Here is a 20,134-nt window from a genome sequence, read left to right as displayed (position 1 = left end):
GTCTTTTGATGTTAAGATTAAATGATAATGAGCTAAAAAACTCCAAACGCTTTTTTTCGTCAAGGTGAAGTATTCTTTTTTGAATTAGATAAGCTTCTTTTGGTCTTCTTGAGTGTCTCCAAAACCACATAAATGGTGTCCACCATGGCGTGTGGACATGGAGTGCACCTCTCCTCAAATAGATGTGTTAAATTGCCAGGGCTGGAAGAGGGGAAAGCAGAGGCATCTCTGTACTGCATCTTAACATGGGAAGGAAACAGATTCCCTGTGTCTTAGTGTTTTAATCCTTGTGTAACTTTATTTTTTTCTTTATTGTATTGACATTTTGACATCAAATAAATGCTTGGAATGACTGTTTCACCTCTCAAAACAATAGAAAAATAACATGGAATGCCAATTTTCAAAGACAGGCTCCAGTAATTAAATAATATCATTCAGGTGGCTTGGCCAGGACTTGCCTTGTTTTGTCCTGCTTTGACTAGGTTTGTAAATATTTCTTTGACACAGTCTGATGGGGAAACAACTGGATTATGTCCCTCTTCCTTTCCTTATCCAAAGCAGTTATAACCAGTAGGCCATTATCTACCCAATGGGCTTGCTCTTATGGAGTTGTCTTCTAATCTAAATCTTTAGTGTTGGCTGGATTTTCTATTTTTTTTTTTAATATCTCCAACTAAAGTATGAGTCCTTGCTATGCTTTCTCCTTGAGAGTCCGCAAAATACTGAAACCTATGCATGAAAGGTATATTAAATGTATTTACTGTCAAATAATATTTTAAGCACTTCAACAGTCAGCAGCTCGTAAGAAAGAAACATGGCAGGGGAGCACATGGGAAGATACAATGTGAAATGAAGTGTCTTGGGACTGGCAGACGTGTCTCTGAATTGCTGAACGTGCAATCAGCATTGAGTATTACCACAGCCTTGCACATCCTATCCTTTCTTTCAGAACTTGTACCTTTACTACGCTTTTGAAAGTTAATAATTAAAAAAAAAAAAATATGTAACAACTGAATATTTTGTTTTCTAGATGAAAAAAAATGTCAGGTTGGTGCTTGAACATTTTGTGACATTAGTCTAACGTATTTATACAGACCTCTAGATAGTGTATGATTGATTGAGGTAGTTTTTTTTTTCAGAATCATGTGGTTGCCATTTGCAAATATGATAATGCTTTATTTAGTCTTTGAAAAGTGGATGTACTGTGAAAGTTAGCTTGACGGTGTGCTAATTGGTCTAACTTATTTAATGATTCGCCAAGAGGTAGGAAAAAAAGCACATGATGCTTCTTCAAGGTCATGTGCAAAGTGGGCTCAACAATATGTGATTACAGTTTCATTAATGTGCTTAGAGTTTTTACTTTTGCAGAATACTAATAGAACAAATAATGCTGTTAATGTAGTTTGTGTTCTGTGAGTTATTCTTTGGGAAGCTAATCTACCTGAGAGCTTTAGGATTAGTCAAGGAGAGATTTGCCACTTCGGGCATTATTGTAGCAAACTGGACTGCAGCTTTATGTTATTCAGCATTACTGTATAGAAGCTGCTTATCTGTGTAGATTTGGATTCTAGACAATTTAATTACACTGTAATGCAGATAATATTGGGAATGAATGTAAATTAATTAAACCATTGGCTGTGAAGAAAACTTGAATGAAACACAAAATTCTTCACTCGTATTTTAGCTGGATATACCTTTGATGTGACAAGTGGTTCATTAATTCATGTGTTTTAAATGTCATGACAGCATGCATGGGACAAATCACTACTCACCTCATCTAGTTTTACTCTCGTTTCACTCTCCTGCCTTTTTTTGAGTTGTTTTAATCTCTTAAGTGTATGTGTTTTAAAAGAAGTCCTACTTTCCCCCCCTGCCTCGAAATAGTGCTGTTCAGTCTGCTTTGTATTGGAACTGCTGTCGGATATCTCTGTTAAAATTGGTAATAGTTCATTAGGTTTTACGTTATCAGTATCTTGCACAGACTAGAGACACTTGTGAAATCAGTTATCTTAGCTAAGTTTAGTCTTTTATTTTTGGGTTTGCTGTGATAGTGAAGCATCATCACAGTGCAGTCTCTGGGGAGAAAACCAGACTGCATTTCTTCCTGAAGTGCGATGATGCTTGAGGTCTTCAAGACCTTGATGGGGAGGGAGAGGGTCTGAAAAGAGAGTTGTTTCTTTCTGTTGGTGTGACATGCAATACACAAGTGATGTGTTTAGTCTCTCACCTGGAGATCTCAGGAAGGAGTCAGCAGCACTTTCCACCACACTTTTCATTGCCTGGAAGGCTTTTCTAGCGCAGTCCCAGTGAAATTAGAGTTGTGCTGGGTGGAGCTTGGTCTTCAAATGGCAGCATAGCCCAGCTGTACACTAAATACATCAGCTGGAAAGGTGTTTAATGTTTAGTACTCTGCACTGTTAATGTTGGGAGGGGCAAAAGTCCACGGCAGAGGCTGGAAGATCTGTGTAAACCCACAAGACACGCAGGGGAGTGTGTTGGAGGTGAACACTTCTGAATGTTTGCATGAGAGGTGAAATGATATGCAGGAATTTTGTTAGATTCTCCCTTCTTCAGTGGTTCTTGTGCTTTTTCCTACCAATAGATGCCATGCTAAATATGTGAGCAAAATTACAGTGCAAGACTGGCAGTTGGCGTGCAGGCCTGAGCAACATAAGGAGCTACTGAGGTGTTTATGAAAGTGAGGTTTGAGGAGGTACAGACAGTAAGTGCTGGAGACCCCTGCCAGTGCCAGTCCAGACCAAAGCGGCTTGAGAGGATTCATGTATCTCTATTTTTCTCCTCTCATATCAATCAGCCTTACAAAACTAAACAACGTTTTCTTGAATTAATTGCTTAACTTACTGTTGTTAATTTAGGAATGTGTCCTGGATTAAAATAGATCCCAAAAAAATCAAGGCTATGAGGACTGATCTCTTCCAGGCACCTTTTTGGCATGCACTTTGGGAATGCTATTGTGTTGAGTGGGGAAGGGAGTTGGAAAGAAACGAGAAAATGTACCATCAGAAATATTCTTCTTAATTATCTATCTCTTACTTAGCATAATTAGTTATTTTGGACCAAGAACGGATTTTTAGCTTTATGGATTTGAGCTTTTTCTGTTAATTTTGCTGTAATCTGAATGACTGCAGAGGAAAACAGTATGTAGAAGAGTGCAGTGTTTAGCTGAAGGCAGTAGCTCCAGGTTTTCGCCAGAGATCTGAAAAGTTTGTTTTCCTTTTTTTCATGTTAGAATCACCGTCAGTTGCTGTGTTTGATGTGTTCACTCTTGGGAAAATAGAAGTAACAATGCTGTGAAGCATATGCTTGCACAATGGAGTAAAGGGAAGTCTTCTAGTCGTATACTCGTATATACATACATAGGAATGTCTTGCTCAGGTGTTGTCGAAAGGCTCAGCAGAAGCTCTAAATCTAGGATGGGTAAGGCCAAGGTCAGATCTAGGAACACCTTCCTCCTTTGCCCTTGCATCAAAGAATGCTCCATGGCTTGATTGTTGTGTTTTGACCATCATCTTTGCAGAAAAGCCTCTATCAGTGACAGCTGTTTCTGTAGATTTTGCAGCAAGAGTGATTTCTTGACAAGCAGGAAGCTGCCAGTTTTCAATCAGAAAAGTGCCAGAGCAGACCAACTTCTGCTATCTGATATTTCATTTCTGAAGATCATAAGAAATCTTGGATTAGAGACGTATGATATCTATTGAAAGAGCAGGGAGGTGGCACAAAGCCTGTCTCAACAATGAGTCTGTTGTCCTGTTAAAACTTTGCAATGTTCCTGCAACTTTCATGGGTACCTTGCTGAAAATGCAATGTATAAAATTGCTGCTTGTTACTAGAGGTGGGAGGCTTTTAGTTTAAACACCAGGGCTACACAGTGGTAGCTAGTGTTTAACTTCAGATATTAAATGATTTAACGAGTCTTTAAAACAAAAGCAAAAATCCTAACATATTTTAAAAGGTGTTATTTCCACTCCAGCTGTTTACGAAAAGCTAATTTGAAAGCTCAGTGTTGCATCTTAGCTGTCGATGTAACAGACAAATCCATTAACCTACTACCCTTGCTTTAAGGACACTCTTAACAGAGTTCAGCTTGGCAAACTGTGTATTTGAATTATTCGTGATCATGATGTAAATGCTTTAGTTCTGTTTACAGTGTCTTTTAATTGCTCTGGTATTTCTTTATGATCAGAAGCATTTAGCTGTCCTAATCAATAAGATGAAGTGCTATGCTGAGCAGTTCATTAGCATGGTTCTGTCAGCTCCATGTAGAGAACACTAAATGTGATCATGGCTTGCTCTGGTAGTCTCATTAATCTGGAGATGTTATGTCTTTTCTGAAGGGAATGAGATTTTAAGTAGACAGTCATAGGTTGTCATGTTGCTAGAGTTAAATTGATAGCATTCGAAGTAAATGGCCACTTTTTTTTTCCGCAACTTCAGCTGTCTTCCTAGCCAAGGCAAAAAACCCTAAGAAGCTCCCTATTACAAAGTGACAAGTCCAGATCTCTGTAAATTACCAACTTACATTTTTGAGTGAAAAAAATTAAAATCTACCACAGTATGACTGCTGTGTGTTTTATTATTTCAATAGAGATCGCAATTGGAAGAGCTGACTGTGAATAGAGTTCACATTCACACATGTCACCTGAGAAATGAGTTGCTTCTGTTTTTATTGAAATTTTGGTAGGGTTGTGTTGCATCAATAAAGAAAAAAAATCATTAATTTGGACGATTTTTTGCAAGTTTTTGGTATGGATCTGTCACGTTTGAGGTGCTCACCAGAGTTTCTGATGATATTAGAAGGAGTAAGCATGTGATAGTTCTACTGATCAAGGCAAGGTGGACCAGGTGTCATCCCATCTCTAATTAGCCAGCGAAAGGAGAGTGATGGTTAACTGTTAAATTATACAGAACTTATTAGTTCCACATGAGAAATTGAGATGCTAGAGGGGAATCTCTGCCAGTAGAAGTGTTCCTGCTTTATTTGAGTTAAATTGTGTTAACATCTTAAAGAAGGCAGAAAAGTAAGTGTTCTTTCCTTTTCTTAAATTTATATATATATAAATTTATATAAATTTATATATATATAATTTTAGTTTCTGTGTTTTAACTTAAAGTGCTGAGCTAATGTGTTATGGTAGTTAGATGTTGACTCCTGTAATCTTTTTTGGTGTATTTTTTTTATTATTATTATTACTGGAGGCATATAAAATTCATGAAGTTTTTTTTTGTGTTTAAACAAAGAATGGAGGAACTAAGATACGGGATTTGCATAGCTCTTATAACACGGTAATTCTGTTTCTTCAGTTTTTCATGAATTTTTAAAATGTTTTTAATTTTCCCCTTGAGAAGCCTTCTAGCTAAAAGATTAAAAATATGTATTAGACATAATTGCATGCTCTCCTGTACCTCGAATGCAACGGGCTCGCCTTTGGAGTGTGAGGGGCAATGGAGAACCTTTGACTTCTCTTGAGGAACCAAACCCAAAGAGGAGACTTATCTTTGCCTTTTGTTACTCAGGTGGCAAAACTGAAGCGAGTACCTTCAGCTTCCACCTTTGGATGTTTGCTCCCTCAGGGCACAGAGGGCTCAAAGAGGGAGGTCTTGATTTGCCTTGGTGATGTGGTCCCACAGGAGGGATTGAAAACCATAGAATCATTTGGGTTGGAAAAGACCTTTAAGATGATTGACTCCAACTGGAAACCTAACACTGCGAAGTCCACCTCTAAACCATGTCCCTAAGAACCTCATCTACACACTTTTTTTTTAACATCTCCGGGGATGGTGTCTTCCCTGGGCAGCCTGTTCCAGTGTCTGGCAATGCTTTCCATGAAGGCATTTTTTGTGTTGAGGTTTGTGTGAAAGGAAGGTTGAGTTGGTGTATCAATGCAGGTAGGAAGCTCAGAGATGTTTTGGAATTGCTTTCAACTGGGAAATTGAGGGTAGCTCTGAAGTTTGGCTCTGTATCCCAGCAGCACTGGAATGTTCCAAGGTGTTTGGGGTGTTCTGGGCAGCCTGCCTGCTGGAGGCGAGGAGGAGCCCTGTGGTCAGCCTGTGCTAAGCTTGAACATCTTCATGCTTGGTCGGGTACAGGGTATTCCGTAGTACTTTGCTGTGAGCCGGACCTTTAGCAGTCCCACTGGGATACGACCCCAGCCACTGCATTTTAAGGTTCATTCAAAACAAAGCGTAGGTGGGAACTGCTGCTTTTAACCTGCTGTCTTTATAAGGCATGATGAAATACAGCCTGTGTGCTCGGCATCTAAATGAACTGGAGAGGGTCTTGAGAAAAGATACATATGTGAGTAGGTTTTGGGTGGGTTGGTTGGTGGTGGTTTTTGTTTTCATGTGATTTTTTGTTTTGTTTTTTTCTTTAGGAAACTCCTGAGGAAAACTTGTTACTTATTTGTTAATTGTTAGTGAACTACTCCCCCTCAGTATACCAAGTATGTTTGGAAGAATGAATTTCTGTAATTGCACCCCAAGTATGCTTGTTGTTTTGTGTTTAGCCCAAGTTGATAAGAAACAATTCTGGGCCACAAAAACAGTTTGCCTACAGCTTTACACTCTGTATTATACTATCCCATGCCTGGATATCTATGAAGACCACGTTTATGTTTTTCAAATCTTCCTGAATCAGTTTCAGTCTTTGCTACCATGGGTGGGTGAGCACAGAGTTTGGTTCAGGTTTACTTTAGCTATTCCTGCTTTGCATGGACTGAATTGTCAGATGTGAGATTAATATATTTTTTATTCTTCCAGGTGCCTGCTGATGGAAATGCTGGGTTGCTGGCAGAGCCTCAAATTGCCATGTTCTGTGGGAAACTCAACATGCACATGAACGTTCAGAATGGAAAATGGGAATCAGACCCCTCTGGCACCAAGACCTGCATCGGGACAAAGGAAGGGATTCTCCAGTACTGCCAGGAGGTAAGTACCGGCCTTACGGACAACTGTGGTGGCTCTTCTGAAGCACCAAAGTGCAGGTGCATGCTGGAGAACTCTGAGTCTGTATGGACCTTCCTTTGTTTGTTTGTTTGTTTTGTTTTGTGGGTTTCTTGGTTTGTTTTTTGTTGTTGTTTGTTTGTTTGTGGTTTTTGTTTGTTTGTTTGTTTCATTTTTCTTGTGTCTTGCTCCGTTGCCCTTTTCTCCTTTTTAAATAGGTTCTCTGCAGAGCCTGTTAAAACAGCTTCAAAACCTGGTTGCTCAGGGTCACTGAGGATGTTGGACAATTTTGTCCCTCTGTGTTCTGCCCTTGGGGGATAATTTTGTATCATAAATGCATGATGAACTTATTGCTTATGAAGTATTTTTAATGAAGCTGAGGTGACATTATTTTAAATGCCCTTGTTCCTTCTGGTCTGATCTTAAAAGAGTCAACTGTAACAGGTCTCCTGTCATCCTAAAATGATACTGAGACACACTAGGTCAGTCTGGAGTTATTGGTCTCTGCTGCACACTGAACCATTCAGAGTTTCTTAATGGAAAAAGCTTGCCCTACAGATGAAGTCACAATGACTGATTTCGTATTTGAGAGCAGAAACTTACAATCCAGTCATTTATGACCTAAAAACAGATTGGGGATTTAATTTCGTTTTGTCTCCATGCTGTGATAGCATGATAACCGTGTGCCAGCGTGTGACAATTTGAAAAGAAAATGGATATTTCATGCCATGAAACAAAAGGGCACGGCCTGAGTAGCTTTAGTCCTTATATCTTTCTGTACCATCTCTGCCTTTTTTTTGAAGCAGAGGCTATTGCTTGTTGCCATAGCAGTAGTTGTGTTACTTACTAAATGTCAAACCAATTCCTGTGAAAATGCCTCTTTAGAAAGCAAGATAATTTACTCTTCAGATCTCTGCTCTCTTAGCATCTTCATTCCTGTCCTTTCACCCATGGATTGTTCCTTCTGTTTCTTGCAGTGTTTTGTTCATTTTTTTTTTTCCTGAATTTGGGCTTTATGATCTAGAATATTAATTTTAAGGATGAACTTCTAATGGCTATTAAGATTGATTCTTCACCAGTAGCTTTGTCTTCTAACTAGAAGTGTTACTTTGTGAAATTAATCATATTTTTGTTTACCGAAATCATAAACCTGGCCTCCTACTAAGGTTTTAGAGGTTTCTTCTGGTTTCCCTTGTCTCCTTTGAGTTATGTAAATAAAGTTGATTTATGCATGATTATATTATTGGTGGAAGGAATAAGGAGATGGACTCAAACAATCATGAATAAAAGTCCACAACACCATAAGCCTTCCTAAATTTATAGAAAGAAATACTTGAATTTATGGGAAGTTGTTTTGAGGCATGAATAACTCAGGTTGGCAGTTCACATACAAATGCTGTAGGTAGGGAAGGATTCCAGAACAAAGACTCAGAGATGCAAGTATCAGCTGAATGCCAGGTGATTTTGGAATTCTAGGTGACATCTTACCAAAAAAAAAAAAAAAAAAAAAAAAAAAAAAAGCCTCTTAAAGTGAAGAGGAAAGCAAAAGCAGTCAAGGTGTAGTAGCTGTATGCTATTAGATGACAAAGAGAATAATGTGGAAAGCCGTGGCTGCACATAAGGTAAGTTCTTTGCCATGAGAGAGGCCATGTGGTGGCACAGGCTCCACAGGCTGTGGAGCATCCATCCTTGTAGACTGAGAGAACTTAACTGGGCAATGGCCCCAGCAACTTGGTCTGGCTTAGATGTGAGCCCTGGCTGGAGCAGAGGAAGGTCTAGATGACTTCTGTAGTTCCTGATTTAGCCTGGTATTTTAATTTTTATTTTATTTATTTATCTTTTTTTCTTTCCTTATGTCTGAAACTCTCTCCTGACTGGAGAAACAGAGAAGAGACAACCTGTTACTTGGGTTTTTAAGGCTGAGTATTTAAACTTCAGTGTTGCGGTAGCCTTGATTAGTGTGTGTTGACAGTTCATTAGCTTCATATTAGGTGATCTTGTCACAATTTTAGAGTGTCTCTTCAGCTACAGTTACAAGTGTAGTGTAGGGGGGGTTCTGCACTGGCAAGGTGCTCATGAGTCTGCTCCCTAAAAATGGGATGGGCATTTTACTGGTTTTAGTAAATCTATGTCACTATGGGTTTGGGATTAAGCAGTGTGCTCTTGTTAACTTCAAGTGAGCAATTCAGTTGTGGGGGTCTGGCTAAAAACCTTTTCCTTGCTGTGCTCACCAGTAGGCTTATCTGTTTGTGGGAAACTGCCAGTCTTCTCACTGTCACGCCCCATCCTTTCCCCCCACACACACCAGTATGACTGGCTGTAGGACACTGGTGGAGAAGGGACAAGCTGGTCTGGGGTGATAGAGCACGTGGCAGCACTGTGGCTCTCTGTCAGCAGCTTGTTTGGCAGTGGGGAGGAATAATGTGAGCCCCTATTTTTTCGTACTGGTAATAAATTCAGAAATAGACAGCAAATATTAGGTTGGTCAGATCTGCTGACAGCAAGTTAAAAACAAACAAAGAAAAAAAAAAAAGGCGTGACATGGAAGTTGATACAGCCTGGTAGGGTGGAAAGAAGCTCCCAGTTCTGTACAACTCTTCCCCACAGCCTTCCTTGTGCCCTGGCCTGTAGCATGGTGGGCTTTGGCCTGGAAAGGGCACTACTGCTTTGCTTCTGTTTAACTTTTCCATGTCCTGACAAGAGAAATAGAAGTGTCAGATAAAAAAACACCCACTTCTATTAAATAAAGGAATTTGTAGGGAAGTGCCAATAAATGCAACTCAAAATGGTTTTTTAGCTGTGGGGAACCCCTTGTTGCATGATGCTCCAAATATGCTTTAGTATCTTGGGGGGAACAAGTGAGGTGGTTTTCCTCTTGCCTTCTGCTGTTTACATTGGCTATGAGATCCAGGGGACAGGGTGAATTTGCATTTCCCCATTAATACGAAGCAATAGACATTAAGGCTGAGATGTGGTACCTCTTGCAGTGGAATAGCACAAATGGCACAAATCTACTTTTTCGATTACTTTTGCCAAATATGACCTTTTCCTTCTGTCCTTCCTTCCATCCTTGGGGTGCATTTTTTCTCAGTATAGGCACAGTCTGAGCATATTTGCTCTGCTGATCAAGCAGACGGGTACTCTGCCTGAATCTATGTTCTTCATGCTCCCAAGCACCATGGCAGCTTTTTTGGTTCCTTGGTCTTGCTGTAGCAGCAGCTGTTAGTACCACGCTGCTGAGGTGCTGGGTTTTTCCCCAGCTCTGAGCAGAGCCTTGGAATGACAGTGGGCAAGAGAAGGTAATTTTTTATTAATTTTTTTTCCCCTTCATCTCCCATGAGAAATCTGTCCATCCTGGTTTTTGTTGCAGATACCTTGTGTGGCTCTGCAACAGGCGTTGTGATTATGGATATAGTGCAAGAGATGGTGCTCTACTGTCGTAGGTCCTGTAGAGTTAGCATATGTGCCCAGTTCCTCCTACACCAGGGGCATATTGAGAGGAACCAACAGGGCAGAACTTCAGTGAGCAAGTGTAGTGGAGATCTTGCTCTATGGCTCCTTGGCTGTAAAATAATACAAGTTAGTAACTTTTACCAGGAAACTGGTTAATCCAGAATGATGCTCTATGTAGTCTCTGGCTTTGTTTCTTTCCATGGAAGATAACTTACCAAAAAGAAAAAAAAGAAACCACGTTTTCCAGCAAAACTTACAAGTCACATGTGTTCCTCTGCCTCCTTAAAAGCTGTTTGCGAAGAGCTTTTCCTGACATTGCCAGCCCAGATGCCTGGGTGGTGGGCAGAGCACTGGGCTGGAAGGTGCATGAAGTACAGAAGGGCTTCCATTTCCTGGGAGCCTTGTGTCTTTTCCTTGAGATTGTCATCATAGCCTCTTCTCGTCCACTGCCAGCGTAGGTGGGTTTTGAAGTCTTGATGCAGGAAGTAGCAGTAGAGGAGCGTCTCAGGGGCAGAAAGGAGGAAGGGAATAAGCAGAACCACCTACGTGTTTTAAAGATGTATGTCACTTGTTGCTTTGCTTCTTTTGAGTGGGAGTTCAGTGCAGCGCAGGAACTGTCTGGTTTTATATTTGGACAACACATCAGAGTTTGAAGATGACAAAGCTCAGAGTGTGCATTACTTATTTGAAAGGAAATGGGAGATACTTGGGTGCCATCTTCTACCTTCCTTGAGTTCAGGTAAACTCTGCTACTGAAGTCACAAGAAGTGGTTCTGGAAGCAGAGCACATCCATCTCCTCTGCATTCAAATCTGCACGTTATCCCTTTTTCAGCCTGAGCTGGTGGCTTTTCTTTTTTAAAATATAGCAAAATCGGCCTTTCTTGGATGGAATGAGATGCTGGTTAGAGAAGTACAATTTACTAGTGGTGTCTTTTAATCTCAAACTAGTTAGCATGCTGGTATGTTAATTGTACCTGTTATTCAAAAGTAGAACAGTATAGGCCTGATCTACAAACAGCCGTCACATGCGAGTGCTGCAGGTGCTAGAGCAATGTTGCATTAATGTAAGTGGGGTGATTACATTTGTATATGTGCCAAAATATTTAATGTGTTGTGAGTGTAGTAGCTGACACTACAAATCAAGCCATCGGTCAGTCTTGTCCTGCTGCTGACACTGCAGTACCAACTGTTTTGTAGGGATGTTGGGAAAACCCTGCCATACACAATTACTGGGTAACTAGCACCCTGGGGAAAGTTTCTTCCTATCAGTCCCTGGTGGGTGGTTAGCTGATGTCTTAAAACAGGTGGGGACCGCTGCTCCTGGGTTTCGCTTTTTGTTGTTCTGTGGAAGAAACCTGGTACCCCCACCCACACATTTTCCATCACAGGGGTGGCACAGTACTGCTGAAGGAAAGTGTGTTTGGGAGCTGACTGTGCTCTGCTGGAGACCACTCAGCTCCTCCTGCTGAAGAGTTTCCATAACACTGATCTGGAGCCTGCCCTTTGCCAAAGTGTGTGTTTTCAGAGCCAGATGAATATGCAGAGGAGGAAGTTAATTTAGGTGTGCTCAGTTCCCCGTTCAAACAGAATGAGTCTTCAGATGGAATACATTGCTGTATGTTTTATGATATTAGCAATTTTGAACAGCTACTGTGTGCTGAATTTTATGTCTAGTAATTAGGATACATTGTACAAGTTCCTTGAAGGACTGAAATTATTTTGCTGTCTGTGCTGAACTTGGTGTCCAAAATGGATTGTAAAAATAACACTTAGAGCTGACAAAAAACTAATTTTGTCTAATGCATGTTTTTTTTCTCCAGTTAGTTAAATTTTGGAAGTGCTCATCTACATTTTGAGTATGCAGGAGTTGAACAGAATGGGAAGGAATGGTTCTGAAAATTGTTTGTGTTTGTGGTTTTTGTTGTTTGTTTGTTTTGATTTTTTTTTTTTCCCCCCAAGACCAAACCAGAACTATAATGAAACTAATTCGGGTCTGGATAATCGCCCCACAATCTCTAGTTTCAAAGTAGTCCTCAAGTCCCTTGTTTTGTACATGAGCCGAAAGGGCCATCAGACGACTGCCTGATCTTCATTTTTATTTACTTGCTTAACTCTCTACTGCCTTTATCTCAGATAATCTTTCAGCACCAGGCAGAACCAGGCAGGTAGGACTGATGGCAGCACTTCCTTCCCTCTCTAGTCTTTGTCCTTGTTGAGAGCTTCCAGAGATTTGTTAAAGGGTTTGTTGAACTGGCAGGGATGCTGAAGATTTTAAAAAGAAAAAAAAAAAATAGTTTGGCCTTTTTTATTCCTGAGCAGAGAATTTAAGATGCAATGAAAATGGTCTTGCTGCTTTGATAATGGTTTCTCTCCATGTTACCTTGTCATTTTCATCCTAATATGAATTGTTGCTTTTATCTAGGCTGCATAATATGCTCCTTCTAGTTTCTCAAACCAAATAACCACTGCATTGAAGAAGAAAATGAAATTTAAACCTGTGCTACTCTAAATTCAGCAGCTTAAAAAGCCATACATTTTGCTCGGAGGAAAATGATCCATTTAATGAAACATTATGGAAAACATACAGATTTTTTGGCAGCACAGGCTGTCCTTAAAAGCAAATGACATTTTCAAGGCAAATGTATGTTGTTATATTCTAAGATGTGCACAGTCATGCTTAAAAGCTTGAGTGAACAGTACCTTAGCACTCTTCACATTGATTATTGAGGTCTTCTGTTTTACTTAGGTTGTGGTCCACAGCAAAAGTCGCATTAGTTCACTATGTCTGCTAGTACTTAGATCTCATTTGCCTCAATGAAGGCTTAGATTTTGGAAATGCAGGGTCTACTACTGATGTTATATTTGTCCTGCAGTTAAACTTGAGTAGACTCACCATATAACCTTCTTGAGAAAGAAGACTCAACTCTTTAGCCCAGACTGTAGTCTGCCATTTAAATGCATTTCAAATCAAGTCAAAAATTAAACTTGGAGCCTATGTTGCAATATAATGCCCGCCTTACTTCTGTTGATAATAAAAAGATCACTTCTCAGTTTTTCCCTATGCAGATATTTTTTTCATGTCTCAGAAATAAATAACATTAAAACCATCATGATCTCAGTATGTTGTTGCTTTTATGATAATTTTTCCAATGCTTTTTGAAGTAACATGCTTTTCTTGTGGAAGGAGGCTACTTCTGCTTTGAGGCTGAGGGAGGAAAAAGGATGAAAATGGAAGAGGATTGTCTGCATAAATATATATTTAGGTAAATGTGTACTGCAGCGTTTAATGAACCTGCGATGCTGCATTTTCCCCTAGATTAATTTTGGATTTCACAGATATAATGGAGTAGATAAATGACTCAACTTAATCGGCAGATTCCACCAGCATAGCATTTGTGCCAGGAATACAAATGTTCCTTCTGTCCTCTAAAATATATACATGCAATGGCTGAATGCAGGGTAGTCTTATTGCCTTTTTTGGTTCATAGTTGAACTAGCAGACAACCATTTAGCATGTGATCAAGATGTCAAAAGACATCTGCTAGATTGGAAACCTAAAAGACAAGAAGATGGTGTTTTACGTTATCATCAGTTCTTTGATCGTGGTTTGCACCTTAAGGTTACAGAAGGACTGTCTCACCATGCTTGCACGAGTTTCCCTGCATGCCTGGGAACCTTACTGAAGCCCAAGAAACTTCTAAGAGGCCTGTGTGATGTTGGATGTGGTCTGTAGAGATGTTACTTTTCCTTTGCCTGTGGTGCTGCATGGAAGATGTCCTGGGGGGGACAGCACAGCAGACCTTTACTGCTACATTTCACCATTCTTTTTTCCTTCTAACATACAAAGTTATTGTAGTAAGCTGTCTGCTGTTTTCATTACAGATAGATCTCCCAAACATCTTTCACTATGTAATTCTGAGATGGACTGGTAGCAGCTGTTCCTTTAATAAATAATATTGTAAGCCTAAGAGATACTAGGTGTAAAGTGTGATGATTACCCTAAGTGAAGAAAAATCTTTTATACAGTTGTTACATTTCAGCCCTTTTGAGGAGGAAATGTCCATGCTAATCCACTTCATTTTCTTCTAACTTTTCAGACCATTCTTGCGTGGACACTTTTGTCTGGCAAGGATCTGTCCCACTTTTGCTGAAGTCATCCTAGGTCCTCTTTAACTCCTGGCAGTTTCCCCTCTGATGCAGTTTTTATTCTTGAGGAGGGATGTTTTCAGAAGTAGGTCAGTTCCTTGATCTGGCTCCTCTGTTAGCGCTGGCTCATGGAGAGGTGTTAGCAGTTAGATGGCCAAGGGGTGGAAAAAGTCAGGAATCGTGCCCTGGCAGTATCAGGCTTGTATCCGGTTAAAGGCACTGAAACCACAGCCCTGGCATCTGTGAAGTGCCTCTGCAGATGGATGGGTGCAAGTGTGACTCCTTCTTGGGACTGGTGCTGCTGAGAGACTACCAGCAGGATTTGGGTGTTTGGGTGGTTTTTGAGTGTTCAGGGGCTTCAAGTCTTTTCAGTCTTCATTACCTCTCTGTGCATGACTGGGTGTGTACGTGAATTACTCATACGCTTGGTGGCATGCCCTAGTTTTTGGGTCATCTGCATCTCTTATGAATGGCTCTATGACTTTCCTGTGCTATATCTTATTGCTTTCTCGTAGGACCATTTTGATTGGAAGAAACCCTCAAGATCATCGAGTGCGACCATAACCTAACTCTAGCACTAGATCATGTCCCTAAGAACCTCATCACACATCTTTTAAACACTTCCAGGGATGGTGACTCCACCACTTCCCTGGGCAGCCTGTTTTCACATGATGGTAGCATTACCTTCCTCCCTCCCTCCCTCCCTCCCTCTTCTCGTTTCCCCCTCGCCACTCTTGTCCATCAACTTTGAAATGTATGGAAATCAGAAACATTGACTACAGCTGTGTTTATCTCACTATAACAGTGTGCACGAAGCTTATTAGTAGCAAACAGGGGGCTGATCTGTTTAGATCGATAGTACAGAATAGGTTCATGTTCAGAAGTCTGTCTATGCAAGTAAAAGATAATTATGCACATATTTTCAGTTGTCAGTTCTGCAGGCAAAAATTTTTAAAAAAGAGAAAGTTTCTGTCACTCAATAGCTTTGAAGCTGTTGGCAAGGTGATGCTTGCTTGAATTCATAGCAGGGCAATGCCTCAAGGTGGGATGGGGGAAATATTTCTTGATTTCTGAGACATTCAGTTTTTTCCCAAGCAGTTTATTACCACTGCTTTCTAATTCATACAGCGGCATTATCATCCAGTTAGTCTTTATCCAATTAAAATTATACTGTACTGAGTGCCTGCTTTAATCTTCTGAACACTGTATACCTCTGGCTAATAAAAAAAAATCCCTCTGATAATCTGCTTCTATAGATGTATGCTCCTTACAGAATATCGTTCTAGATGGTTGTGGATTAGTTACAATTTATAATCATGAAGAGGTTTCTGAATACCTGGCCAATTATTGCTGGCTTTATCCACCTTTTTCCTTTATATACATATAGTATGTGGTTTTTTAATAATTTAACCAGAATTTTACCTTTTTTTTTTTTTCTTACTTGAGTGGGGTGAGAATTTCACCCAAGGGGTGTTGTTGCAAATTGTTAATGAAAAAGTTGGAAAGGTGAGGATTTTAGATATTTAGATTTTTTTTTTTTTTTCAGACCTCTTGAGGTATCTGCCTTAACTTTGAGACTGAAAACAGCATTGAATTTAAGGTCCCTAAGACTACTGCAAATTGTTATGAGGCCTGAGAATTAATCCTTGCTAGGGAAATGGAGAGTGTCCTTTTTAGCTAAGACAGGAGTTTCTACTAGAAAGATACTTTGTGCTGTTTAGAAGATGCATCATAATATCTGTTAAAACATCAGCTTTCTTTTTTGTGGGTCCCAATAGCTGTTGCATATATCGATAAGAAAAAATTAATTTTACAGTAATGACAATACCGTGTTTGAGTTTTTTCTTCTGTCTGGGTGTATTGGAACATGCCTGCTGTCATTATGGATATGAGGAAATATCATCAGGTACAACTTCTTTTTCTGGCCAGCATAGTTTCTCTTTCTGTAAATATCACTCTAAGTCAGAAAAGTGCTGACCCTATGGAAATGTAACAATATGCAAGATGTCCTATTCCAGCTATTTGAAGAAACCATATAGTCTTTCTATTAGAATATAAACCAATGCAATTTAATTTAATTGGTTATTATCCTAGGTCATATGTCTTCTTGAAAAACAGTAGAAATTAAGCCTTTTTTTATGAGACACGTGATTTCCTTCATTTATAATTTGCTTCTTCCACTTAGCCTGGGAAGATAGCTCTGCCAGAGTTGCAGACTATAAACAGCTTCTTGTAAATTCAACTTCTGAGTTGCATATGGGAAATCATTGTTTTTTGAGGCACTATCAAGATCCTTTAATATATTTTGCTTTTCCTTCTCTGAACCAACTACAGACTTAAAAAAAAGATAAATTTGGTTTTGATGAGTATTCCTTTAAACATCTGTGTAGTGTTGGAGCTAACGTTGCTTGTCCAAGTTCCCACACAGCTTGGCAAGTCCGTATGCTCCATCTAAGAGGAAAAAAAAATAGAAGGCATCATCCAAGAAGCAGGAATTATATTTATGCTGCTAAGCAAGGAACCTAGGGGGATGTGATAAGACTGATCTTACTAAAGTTAAACTTGTAATACCATATAAGTTAATATGTGTATGTTTTTTAGTATGTTAGAGGAGATTGTCATAGAAGCTCTTGTTTTGAGCTATTGTGGAGAACATGTTGGTGCTAATATAGAATTACTTGCTGAAGTCTGGAAGACTGCTTGTAAGATTTTGGTGCCAGTACGTATCAGAGTCACTCTGCTGAGCACTGGTGTGATGCTTTCCTATCACCATTTAATTCCTCTGCCCCAGGTGTTTCACACAAGAGATATTTGTCACTTGGAGTGACACAGCAGACCGAGAAGTCTCCTGTATTCATCCGGGTTCAAAGTTCTGAATGTCCTCACTTTTACATACTTTTAATTTTGGCATCTTGAGCTGTTGTAGCTTAAGATCTGTAGCAAGAAGAAACAGTCTGTCCTATGAGATGGTCAGATTGTGTGAGCTAATTTTAGAGTTTCTTACCAAAATAACAGGAGTGCTGCCATGGAGCGGTTTAGCAGAAGTGTTGAGCTTAAGTGGTACATGCTGTTGCAGAAAGAGTCAAGTTTTGTTCCCCTCCTCCTCCTCGTTTCTGCGCTGCCAGATTTTAGCATATGTCTGATCTTGCGATGAGCAAATTTAGGGGACTGAACTGGCACAAAGCTAACCCCTGCAAACAAACAGAAAAAAGGATGAATTTCTCTCTCTGACCCAGTTCAGTGAGGGTCAGATGAGATGATCTGGAGTGATAACACAGGAGAGGTGGAAGGGGAGGGCAGGACTACCCTTTCCTATGGAAACTAACCAGTGGCTGGCTTTGCTATGGTGTTTGAACACCCTGTGAAGGAGAAGCTTTTTAGATGTTTCTGAAGGCACTATATATTTCTGTCTCTAGGTCCTATGTGGTTTCAGGAGAACATAGCCAGTTAATTAATACCTGAATTTCCCCAGCAAGTTTTTTTGCTGGTGATAGACAACACAAAGAATTTAAATGGTGGAAAAAATGGATGTTAGGGGGTCTAGAAGACACATGTCAAACCAAGCCTATAATGAAGAGCAGGCCACATGTTAATCACAGATGCAGATGTGGCTCCATGATTTCATTTTGGGCAGCGGCTGGAGCATAAGTGAAGAGTGAATAGATTCAAAATACCAGAATCTGTGCAGAAAATGAGAGAAAATAAGGCAGATCAAAATAAAGAAATGTGAACAAGACTGGTATTTTTAGACAGGATGATGACAGCAAGAAGGATGGAGGAGAACTGACAGATGAATGAAAGACTGAGAAATTTGATGTAATGCAGTATCCTTGTAGTGGTTATCTGATCTGAAATCTAGTTTTCTTGGGTCATTTCCTAAACTATTCTTCCACAAGCCTGCCATAAGTATTTTTAGAAAAAGGAAATGGATCCTTCATCACAAATGTAGAGTCCAAGCTGCTGCTGGTTTTGCTTCTGCCAGGTTTTGTGGCTGCACTCAGGAGCATCAGTTTCACATGCTCGTTTCTAAGATTAGCATTCTTTGTTGCTGCTGTTTGGCAAACTAAAATCCTGTCTTAAGCGTAATGCAGAAGTGGAGCAAATATTTGCAAATCAATGAAATGTGTTAATGTATCACATGGTGCAGCTGTGACATAGACTTTCTTGTGGGAGAACCGCTGGGCTCTCACAGGGTCAGCCTGGCATTTGTCCCAGGGCTGCACCAACAGGTTCTGTGCAAAACTGCTGACGCTGCGCTAGGAGTTTGGTACGGAGTTATTTGAAGTCTGTGCAAATCCTTACACAAACTTCCATGCTTAGATTAGTCTTTGGAGAAGGAACTTCAGTCTAGTTTAAAGTCTCACTTTCATGAGTACTAAAGAAATTAAAGCTTATCTCTGAAACAATTATCCTGCTAAACAACAGGAACTGCTAAGCCACAGAGTGCAGTAATAAAGTAGATTGCATCATAACATAATCCTGAAGATAAGAGCATTTAAAGCTTTGATCTGCTTTTTTCATTTTAACAGGAACGTAGGTGCGTTTCTGCAAGGCGAGAAGTAATCTCTCTCCTAGGATGAGCCAAGGCAGTATGGAGTGTTAGGGGTTTTTTTGTTTCTTCTTTCTTCATCAGTTCAAAAATCCTTTCCATCAAAAATACTTGATTGGAATGGTCCAACTTGATTTATTTATTTTTACTTCAGTCCAATTTAGTCAACTTAGTTCCTGTTGGAGGAAGAATGCCAAAGATGGTTTTAAATTAAATGTATTGTTTGCAGTTTTATTTGATTGTGTTACTGCCACGTGAGTTGCAATTACTATAATGACTGCAAATGTACCTGTTTCTGTAGCAATTAGTACAGAAATAAGTTTTTCTGCTTAGCTGCTATTCATGATGCCAGTCTGTTAAATACTGTTGTAGTAAATGTTTTTTATAATGAAGGGCAAGTCAATTTGATGCCAAAGGTTGAGTTTGTTAGTGCCTGTACAATGGTACTTGAAGACCATTTTATTTTTCCCTTGACACCTTCACTGGGCTTCCCTACACAGAATGTCTTGTTCTTGAGGTGCTTTGAGCTTGTTTAGTTGGATGCAGCTATAATAATTACATGTTAATTAGTTGCCTCCAGCAACTGGCTAATTGGGGAATTGTTACACAGCAAACAAGGAGAAATGATGGTAGACTCTATCAACACCTTTTATCAGTTGGTGTACTCAATATGTGGTATCATCTTCTGGGTGCTCATAGCTTCTGTTTCCTTAGCTTTAGAATTGAAAATGTTAATCTGCATCATACTAAAGCTTGCTTTTCCTCTTGCTTTTCCTGTACTGTTTTGTCTGTGAAAGGCGTTTGTGTATCTGCCTGGTAGCACTTTGTTAGATGATCTTGCTCTTCATCTGTGCGGAAGGCACTGATGTCCAGCATGGGAGTAAGTGAACACCTGGGCAGGAAAAGGACCGATGCTACACATCTGCTTTTGCAGTTGGCTTTTTTTAAAGAGTATTCTAACAGGGTCACACTTTCTTTCCTGATTTTAACATTACCATACCATTAGCCCAGCCTATCTTAAAAAT

At 39.8% G+C, this 20,134-nt stretch overlaps 1 protein-coding gene across 4 annotated transcripts in view; it reads left to right on the top strand.

Moving 5' to 3' along the window:
• APP (amyloid beta precursor protein) overlaps positions 1-20,134 on the top strand; it is a 223,254-nt gene that overhangs the window by 35,733 nt on the left and 167,387 nt on the right. For all 4 annotated transcript variants that reach the window (XM_071810212.1, XM_071810209.1, XM_065862654.2 and 1 more), the window contains exon 2: positions 6,778-6,945. In XM_071810212.1, coding sequence (XP_071666313.1) covers positions 6,778-6,945 — 168 coding nt within the window. The remainder of the gene's footprint in view (positions 1-6,777; positions 6,946-20,134) is intronic.

The sequence above is a fragment of the Patagioenas fasciata genome, chromosome 1 (genome assembly GCF_037038585.1).
Source record: "Patagioenas fasciata isolate bPatFas1 chromosome 1, bPatFas1.hap1, whole genome shotgun sequence".
Taxonomy (NCBI): Eukaryota; Metazoa; Chordata; class Aves; order Columbiformes; family Columbidae; genus Patagioenas; species Patagioenas fasciata.
Note: the sequence above shows the minus strand (reverse complement) of the source record. Positions and strands in the feature narration are given on the sequence as shown.